Genomic DNA, 10,595 nt, shown 5'->3' on the forward strand with positions numbered 1-10,595 from the left:
CAAAGAGTTTAGGGATCTACCAGGAGTAGAATGCAGAGAAAAAAAGACTACAGTGGAGTGGCCAGACCCAGTCACAGAAGGAGTTCCAGGAAGCTACCTCTATTTGTTGTCTATCAGTTTTCCCCCAATTCTACCCTGTAGGTGAGTTCCTAGACAGATGGTTGACAACTCAAAATACCTTCAGGAAGTTGCTGAAACTGACCAGATTTACAAAGAGTAAATAATAAAGATGGCTGAGGGTCACTCCTAGACAACTCTTAAGACAACTAAAAAGAAAAGTAAACAAACAACTCCCAGACGAATGAATCTGCAAAGACTCAGAACTGGTCAGTTGCCTCAGAGAGACACAAACCAGCCCAGGTGTTTGGAAGAGGTTTAGATGAACTGAACCATCTGGAAAGGACACTGCAACCCGAGCAGCTGCCTGCAGACTGTGTGCAGGGTGCTCCAGGTTCCCAGTTTTGTGAGCTGTCACCCAGGTTGGGGTGGGCTTCGGTGTTGCAGCTGTCTTTGAGTCATTTCTCCTCCTGTAAGTGACCCTTCTATCATAACCCTGTAAGAAACCCCAATAAAACTCAATGGCTCCCCAAGGTGGACTTTGGTGGCATTTGTGCTTTGGTCTGTCACGGGCTCCCTGTCTGGAGAGAGTAGACTGTGTGTGTGTTCATCTCCCCTGAAGTCTGTCACACAACACTAACAAGGGCTCCTAATACAGAGAGTTGAGGGTCCCCACAATCAAGGCTTGCAGTTACTGACACTAAAGGAGTTTTACTTTGTATGTTCATGACCTCCATCAGAACAGAGCGGCATAGAGCTCGCTACAATATTAGACTGAGTGTACTTATAAAAGAAAAATAGACTTTGTCTTTTCCTCTAAGCATTCTCAGAAGAACAGTCAGATGTACCAGGAATCAAACTTGCTAGCACCTAACTTTGGACTTTCAGCTTACTGTAGAACTTGAGGAAATTGTTGTTACTTAAACCATCTGCTTAACTTAAACTGCTATGGCAGGCTGAAAGAACCAGGATTTGAAAAGAATCCTGAGATAATGATTTTTAAAAACTTCTGAAACAAAAAGCCTTTAGTTATGGAAATTAACAATACTATTTCCTTTTGTGAATTGGGAATGTAATCACAATTCTCATTAGCTGTTAAAAATTGGGACACAGGGAGACACAAGATCACTTTTAGAACTAAACTTACTGAGCCAGTTAGGTGGCACAGTGTTAGGTAAAAACACTTGCTACTTAAGTGACGCCCTAGGTTCCGTGCTAGTGCCCACTGTGGAAGAGACCTGACCCCACAGTCTGTCTTTTCACCTCTTTACATGGGCTGTGTCATACAATAATAAAAAAGATGAAATAGAAATCTTTGGTTTTAGTTGAGGTATAGTCAATACACAATTAAAAGCCTATGAAAAAGTGAAATAAATGATCAAACAAGGCTATTTTGATTTCTGGGAGACCAGGCATATTTGCGAGTTTAGTGAGCACATAGACAAACCCAGAACTGGTGATTGACTTCCTGAATACAAAGTCAGAGACAGAAAATAAGCAGCAAGCTTCTAAGTTTGCTTTGTGAGAGAAAAGAAACAGAAGAATTGCAAAATTTATAATAAAAAAATCAGTAGGCTGATAAATATTGCTGTGTAACTTTTAACCACCTAAATCTTGTCAATAATACAGCAAATGGATAATTATTAGCAATTATTAGGAATTATTAGTAGTCAGAAACTATTTCAATACATGAAAAATCAATTGTTTTTGATATGCTGATAACTACAGTTAGCGGAGCAATACAGTAACAAACTGGAAGTCATTCAGAGCTGTGCAGTCATGGCCTTTGGTAACTAAGCTGTGGCTCAGGTGGATGAAAACTCAGGTTCTCTCCCTGACTTCTGAGGTGCACAGACACAAGTATGCTAATGGCCTGCTACTGGTAACAAACTGTGCACTCAAGTAAACAGCTTTGCATGGACTATCGCTCTAATCTAAAATGTCTAACAAGATACTTCATTTCTAAGTCTGTAAACTTTAGGGACAACATTCAAAATTAATTTCATCTTTACCCAAGTTTGCATAGAGAGAAAACACTAATTTTATTTGAGCGTTCAGCTTAACTTCGACATGAATATAATTACGTCGTCTGTTTGGGGAAGCATAATCAACCCTTGGGCATGCAATATCACTTTATCTTATGAGAATTTCTCCATGTTCCAGTTCCTTCCTTCCTTATTACATGCTGCAAAAGCAGCAATAATTTTTATAGCCAAATATCACCCCATAAGGTTTTCAATATTTACCATATAAGTCATGCATGAAATTTAAACATTACAAAAGATGACTTACCAGTTGACACTCCTGAAATATGCACATTTTCAGAAAGTTCTGCAAGAGCACCATTTCCTAAAATTAAACATAATGAATAAACTAATTTCCAAGGTACAAGTCATAAAGTTTTCACATTCTTCTTAAAAGAAGACTATACATAATGACTTTCAATTATCAGAAACTAAATTTTTATAATAATGTTAGAAGAGTAAGACAAAACATTTTAGAAATTACAATACAGTGCAATATAGAGATCTCAAAAATACAGAGAGCTGATTAACACCAGCAAGAACAGCCAACTATTGATCAGCAGGAACAGAGCAAACTGTGGAGCAGAGATACCACTTACTTCAAGTCGTCCTGGTCAGAGTCTGTCCCATCAGCCACTGGGGTCAGAGTCTGTCCCATCAGCCACTGGTTACTGTGGGAGTTCTACTAGCTAAAGCTCCACTTTAACAGAGGTCAGGTATCTTCCAGCCTTTCCTGCTCCCTCAAATTAATGCCAAAGAACACCATCAGGTATTTATTTTGTAGACCATATTTTAATATAAATTATTTTCCATCAAATATCACCCTCCCCAGCACTCTGTTGCTTGTGTGGGAGACAAGTCTAGGATCTTGAACATGCTCTATGACTAAGCTACATCTCCCGTTCTTTCTGGTATAGATTGCTCATTAGTTTTCAAGTTTTGTCTTTCTTCTCCTACTGTCTAGATCTGAACCACAACAGTCAGGAAGGGCAGAGGAAGGATTATCTGTACAATGGAGGCGGAACAGGGTGAACTACCTGAGTGACAATCAGAAAGTGAAAGCAGAGTTCTTTCTGGTTGAATAAGGAGAAAACTGCAACATTATAACTAACAATTTTTCTTTCTCGAGCTACACAACACTTTTTCTCAGACCCCAGAGTAATAGCTGCTCATACCATGATAGATAAATAAATGAGACGTGTCAAGGCATGTAGCACTAAACAGCCATTCAGTTTTTTCCAACTGTATAAAGTGAAGAATTACTACTGAATAAAAGATTACTAAGAAAAGCACACTTAGTCAAGTACAGCTCTACTGATCGCATGAAAACACCTGCTATACTGCCTTCAGAGACAATGCAGCACCAGTGAATGCAAATCTGGCGTGTGGAGTTTACACTGTGTGGCAACGCCATACATGCTCCATTTCTTTTGCCCAGCAAAGTAAATCATAGGGCCACTAGCAAGTGTGCATCCACTGATTCACCACATACAACTTACTTATTTTAAAGAAGAAGAAACAAAATAAGAAATGCATTTAATAAAGCAACTACCATAGTTTGTCAAAATGCAGCATCTACTGCCCAAACCTTTGCACTCCGCACCCCGAGAACCCAAATGCGCAGAAAGCTGGAGCGGCAAGGCAAGGTCTAGCTTAGGCCTTCCATGATGCACAGCTACAAATTACAGCCGTGCTTCTGACATCCTTATGGGCAAATATAAAACTGTGGATTTTAGTGTTAGACATACGTTCTGTTAAACCTTTTCCCAGGACAGTAAACAAGAACAGGCTGAGGAAGAGAAGTGGGTGCCATGGGCTCTGGACTAGATGGCCATGCCCCCAACACCAGCACTGTCGCCTGCTGTGCAGGTGAGCACAAGGGCCTCAATTCACCCCCAAACAAGGAAACACATCACAGGAATTAATGGAATCTTAAAAAGGAAAAACATTGTCTAAATCTATCAACATACAAACGTGTAAATTGATAGAGCCTTATAATAAAGTGTTTAAGAAACTGAAATAAGTAGCCAAATATAGTTAAAAGTTTGAAAAAAGTCTCAGAACATTAGAATATGATCTAATTTTAACTTTAAAATCATGTACATATAGCTTACAACATTCATATTTATATAGCCATGTTACATACATACATTGTGTACATGTATGTAAAGCCTGGTAAGTCTAGGGGTATGTAAAATTGTAAACTCTAGGAACAGGTCAGACAGATAAATTCTGTACTTCAACAAGGACTGAATTTGTTATACATAGGCACAGAGTTCTTGAAAAATATTCTTCATATTATATAAAAAATAGAAAATAAGTGAACAAATATTGCTTATTCCTTATCATTTTGGGGGAATAAAATGTGTGTATGTACAGCAGTTAGTTATTAGACTTATATGCACATGCTCAACGTGCGCGCATGTGTGCATGCACACACATACACACACACAACACTAGGTCCTATTCTTGAGAGTGGGGAGATGGAGGAAGAAGCTGGGGGCAGCAGTGGGATAAAGCTGGGTTCAGCTATTTTGAACCCTGGGGACTAGCACAGAACATGACATAAATAGGGATATTCAGTCTCTATCTGCTCAAATAAAGAGTACTTGACATGTAAGTAAGAAGTATGCAAAGTCCTGGCTCCCAAAGGGCTGGCACTCTCTTGAGAAAATTACCAAAAATATATGAAATAAAAGCAAATAATGCAAGTGTCCTACTCAGGAGGGAATGAGAGACTTTCTATCAAATGACAGAATGCTGTGCCCACTAGTTTCTCATATCAGCCAATTCAACTGGAAACCAGACATTTAGAATTGCATAAGAAATGTCAACCTATATCTGTATATGATATAATTACAGATCTATTTGAAAAAAAATGTAAGAGAGCAAACAGAATTGGTGAAAGGTGGGATGTGAAGGGAGCATGTATCCAGAAGAAAATAAACAAAACTAAGATGCTCACACAGAGCTCCTCCTACAGGTCACGACAGGAACTGCAACATGCCAGTAAGTTGATGTTGAACAATTTAAAAAGCTGGGGGGTAAAGGTTAACTAAACTCAGGGATGAGAAGTCAGTCTGTGATGTAAGTTGGAGATTGCCTAGACAAGAGGGACAAATCAGGTGAGCACAGGATTTCTGCCTGGAGACTTCAGCCGAGCAGGGACACCTTGTTAGGCCAGGGGAACAGAAACTGGACTAGAGAGACGACAGCAATATTCCGAGCATCATAGAGTGAAACCTTAGACTAACCTGCGCATGTGTATGGTGAGCCTTTCCAAGGGACAGACCAAGAGCTGCTACAAGACAAAAGTTAAAGACACTTTCTAGGTCACCCACTGAAGTTGTTCTTCTCTTGAGTGTGGAAGAGGTCTCCGGTGGAGCGCTCCAGATAAAGGTCCAGGTATTCCCAGCAAGCAGACCCACAGCGGTAGGGCCGAGTGCTTTACTAAAGTTGCCAGCAAGCAAGCACATTCTCCTTGTGAAACTTCCAGGGAACTTCCTCAATGGCTTGCTGTTAGGTAAGCAACAAAGTTCTATCCCTGGCACCAAATCAGGGAAAGAGAACTGACGCCCGCAAGTTGTCTTCTGAACTCTACACTTGACTTGTGTGTGAGCCCAAACCGCTCTAATCCTGCTGGCCATACACTGCTGCCTTAGTCAGCCTAACAAAGCAGCTGCAGCAGCTCCATTGCAGCCACAGGAAGGCGGAAAGCCAGCCCCACCATTCTGTTTACAGCTGTTAAAGTCACGAGACCAACGTTTCACAGCAAAATGGAATTGCAGGCCAGTCCCAGACTGAGGGGTGAGGTGTTAATTTCTCTAAAGCACACTAGGGCGTGGTTAAGGAGAGAAAGGGGATAGATAGCCAAATGGCTGACAGAGGTCAAGCTACAAACTGCAGCATTTTTCTTTCAGCTGGAATCCCATCCCTTCCCCTTACCTTAGGATTCACACAGCTGAGGCTCACTTTCAATTTAACTTCCTCTAGTCCTTTATGCATTTACCAAAGTTTTGTGAAATGGCACACCCTAATTAAATTAATGCAGCAGTGAAGCTTTTGGGGATCATGCTATAGTGAGAGGTGACTGTAAAACTGTGGTCAGTATTCTGCATCCTTTGGTGACATAACAGACTTGGGCATTAGCCACAAAAGTCATAAAAAAAGAGGCAAACACTATCTGGCTCCCAAAAGTTGAACTCCAACAAGTAAAGTGAATTTGAGCAAGCCTTTACTTAACAGAACTGTGACACAGAACTTTAGTGAACACACACTAGAGACATTATCTAACTCTGGCAGCCATTTGGCACATGTGGCTATCGGTCATTTGAAATATGGGCACTGTACCATAACAAGTAAGTTAATTTGATTTAATTGTAATTAATTCAACTTTAAATTTGAAATAGCCCCTGTGGCTAGTGGCTGTGTACCCTTGGCTCTAAATCCGATTATCAATTTATAGAGAAGTCAGAGGACAGGGGACATCTTTAATTACATTACTGAGATATACTTGGCAAACTCCAGGATGGAAATTGTAAAAACAATTTCTTTAAAAAAATATTTGGTGGTTTACAAAAACACCATTCAAAAGGCTGTGATTTGAACTTACAGAAAAAGCTTTAATGAATGTAAATTTGAACCTAGCTGGATCTTTTAATAAAACTGAGGGAGTTTTATTTAAAACTAACAATAAACTAAGAGTATTAATAGTTATTAAGAATGAAAGCACTTTGTCCTTTAGAGGTGAATTTTAAAATATTAAAATCAGAATAGACATTGCCTCAGGGTAAAGGATGGAAAAGGATATTCCAAGGAAATGGACCTAAGAAGCAAGCTGGTGTAGCCATTTTAATATCTGACAAAATAGACTTCAATCCAAAACTAACCAGAAGAAATAGGGAAGGATGTTACATACTCAGCAAAGGAAAAAATCCACCAAGAGGACAATGAAATTCTTAACATCTGGTACTAAAAACAAGAGCATTCGAGTTTGTAAAAGAAACACAACTACAGCTACTATCACACACTAAATGTCACACAGGCATAGTGGGAGGCTCAACATCCACTCTCACCAACAGACCAACCACCCAGACAAAAGCTAAACAGAGAAAGGCTGAAGCTAACTTACATCATAAACCAAATAGACCTACGAGATAGTTACAGAACTTTTAACCCAACCATAAGAATATACCATCTTCTTAGCACCTTATGGAACTTTCTCCAAAATTGATCATATACTCAGACACAAAGTAAGTCTTAACAGATATAAAAAAAATTGAAATAACCCCCTGAATCCTATCTGGCCACCATGCATTAAAGCTGAATATCAACAGAAACTACAGAATGCATGGATACTCTTTTGTGCACTATGTAAAAGAGTCATCTGTTAATAAAAAGCTGATGGCCTATGAGCGAAAGGCAGGAAGTAGGAAGCGGGAGTTCCAATAGAGAGGCTGGAACCCTAGAAGACAGTCAGGTGCAGAAAGACTCACCCCAGACATGGAATAAGTCTGACGTATGAGACTGAGAAGTGAGCTAACCAGCCACGAGGCAGACGTGGAATAAGTCTGACTTATGAAACTGAGAAGTGAGCTAACCAGCCACGAGGCAGATGTGGAATAAGTCTGACATATGAAACTGAGAAGTGAGCTAACCAGCCACGAGGCAGNATGAAACTGAGAAGTGAGCTAACCAGCCACGAGGCAGATGTGGAATAAGTCTGACATATGAAACTGAGAAGTGAGCTAACCAGCCACGAGGCAGACGTGGAATAAGTCTGACAAATGAAACTGAGAAGTGGACTAACCAGCCACGAGGCAGACGTGGAGTAATATAAAATTCTCAATAGAAAACTTCAAACTGAATCCAAGAACACTTTCAAAAGGTCATCTACCATGATCAAGTAGGCTTCTTCCCAGAGATGCATGGGTGGTTCAACATACATAAATTGATAAATGTTATCTACCACCGTATAAGCAAACTGAAAGACAAAAACCACATGATCTCATTAAATAAAGAAAAAGCCTTTGACGAAATCCAACACCCCTTCATGATAAAAGTCCTAGAGAGACTAGCAATACAACAGGCATTCTTAAACACAAAGGTAATTTCCGGCAAGCCTATATATATAGCCAACATCAACTTAAATGGGGAAAACCTCCAAGCAATTCCACTAAAATCACAAAAGACAAGGCTATCTATTCTCCATACCTATTCAATATAGTAAAAAGTCTTACACGTGAAGACCAAGGGAATACAAACTAGAATGAAGTCAAATACTTTTATTTGCAAGCATATGATATGACTATATACATAAGTGACCCTAAAATTTCCACTGGAAAAATCCCATAGCTGATAGTACTTTCAGCAGCTGGATACAAAATGAACTCACAGAAATTAAAGTGTTCCTATATACAAATGACAGACTGAGGAAAAAACCAGGGAAACACCCTTTATGATAGCCACAAATATTATACAATGTCTTGGGGTAACTCTAACCAAGCAACTGAAAGACTTGTAATGACAAGAATTTTAAGTCTTTGAAAAAGAAACTGAAGAACATTTGAGAAGATGGAAAGATCTCCCATGCTCATGGATCGATAGGATTAAAAAAATGTGCATCTGACCAAAAGTAATCTATAGACTCGGTGCAATCCCCATCAAAACTCCAACAGAATTCTTTACACATTTTGAAACAATTTCAGCTTCATATGGGAACACACACACACACACACAGAGAGACAGAGACAGAGAGAGAGAGAGACAGAGAGACAGACACCCCAAACAAACAGACAAAAACACCATGATAGAATAATCCTGAAACAAACAAACAAATATATACTGGAAAAAAGACATCTTCAACAAATGGTGCTGTTCAAACTGACTGTCTGCATGTAGAAGAATCCAAATAGATCCATACTTATCACCCTGCACAAACCTCAAGTCCATATGGATCAAAGACCTTAGTATAAAACAGATAGACTGAAGAGAAATCTGGGAGTAGCCTTGAACTCATTTGGCACAGGAAAAGACTTAATGAACAGAACGCCAATAGCAGAGGCATTAAGATCAACTTTTCATGAAACGGAAAGACTTCTACATGATAAAAGACACCATCATTCAAAGTGGCAGGCTAAATTGGAAAATGTTTGCCAACTACACATCTGATAAAGAGCTTACATCCAAAATATATAAAGAACTCCAAAAATTAGATATTAAGAAAACAAATAACACAATTAAAGAGTGGAGTGCTGATGGACACAGAATTCTCAAGAGGAAACCTAAATGGCTGAAAAACACCTCAATGTTTAACATACTTAGCCAGCTGGGAAACACCAATCAAATCTACCTTGAGATTTTATCTTACACCAATAGGAATGGCTAAGAGCAATTATAAAAACTGGCAGCTTATGGTGGTGAGGATGTGGAGCAAAGGGAACACCCATGCAATGCTGGTGGGGCTGCAAACTTGTGCAGCCACTACTGAAACCAGTGTGGTGGTTCCTTAGAACGGTGGGAACAGGTCTACCTCAGGATGCAGCTATACCACTTGTGGTGGTTTGAATAGGCTTGTGCCCCATAGACTCATGTTTAAATGCTTGGTCCACAGCTAGTGGCACTATTAAGAAGTATGGCCTTACTGGAGGATGTGTGACATTGTTAGAGAAAGGGTGTCACTGTGGAGGCGGGGCTTTGAGGTCCTAAATGTTCAAGCCATACCCAGTATGAAGTAAAACTATCCTCCTGCTATCTTTGGATCTGGATATAGAACTCTCTGCTTCTTTAGAACCATGTCTGCCTATAGGATGCCATGCTCCCCGCCATGATGATAATGACTAAACCTCTGACACTGTGAGCTAGCCCCAGTGAAATGTTTTATTTTATAAGAATTGCTGTGGTCAGAGTGTTTCTTTAGAGCAATGGAAATCCTCGCTAAGATACCAGTCTTGGGCATATAGGATGCTTTATCCTACTATAGAGGCACTTGCTCAACCATGTTCATTGCTGTTCTACACATAATAGCCTGAAATAGAAACAATCTAGATGTCCCTCAACAGAAGGATGGATAAAGAAAATGTGGTGTAATTATACTTAGCTGTTGGAAAAAAAAAAAAAAAGGAAATCAAGAAATTTGCAGGTAAATGGATGAAACTAGAAAAAAAAAATCACCCTGAGTAAGGTATCCCAGACTCAGAAAGACAAATACGTCATACATCTGTATTTGTTTTCACGTGGATACTAGCGGTAAGTCAATGACACTGCCAAGCCGCAATCCACAGGACCATGGGGATTACATACAGACTAGGGGAACCAGGGAAGAGATAGCTCTCCTAGAAAAGGCCAATGGAGTCATTACGGATGGGTGGGGAGGAGGAACTGGACAGGAAGGATCAGGTGGGAAGTGGAAGGGAAGAAGCTGTACTGGACAGCTTTGTGTCAACTTGACACAGCTGGAGTTATCACAGAGAAAGGAGCTTTAGTTGGGGAAGTGCCTCCATGAGATCCAGCTGT

At 39.9% G+C, this 10,595-nt stretch overlaps 1 protein-coding gene across 2 annotated transcripts in view; it reads right to left on the bottom strand.

Moving 5' to 3' along the window:
• Lrp12 (LDL receptor related protein 12) overlaps window positions 1–10,595 on the bottom strand; it is a 69,503-nt gene that overhangs the window by 33,411 nt on the left and 25,497 nt on the right. The window contains exon 2 of one of the 2 annotated variants that reach the window (XM_021216922.2): window positions 2,350–2,406. The exons of the other annotated variant lie outside the window; for it this stretch is intronic. Within the exon in view, the coding sequence (XP_021072581.1) occupies window positions 2,350–2,406 (57 nt within the window). The remainder of the gene's footprint in view (window positions 1–2,349; window positions 2,407–10,595) is intronic. 2 annotated transcript variants of the gene reach the window in all.

Source organism: Mus pahari, chromosome 17 (genome assembly GCF_900095145.1).
Source record: "Mus pahari chromosome 17, PAHARI_EIJ_v1.1, whole genome shotgun sequence".
Taxonomy (NCBI): domain Eukaryota; kingdom Metazoa; phylum Chordata; class Mammalia; order Rodentia; family Muridae; genus Mus; species Mus pahari.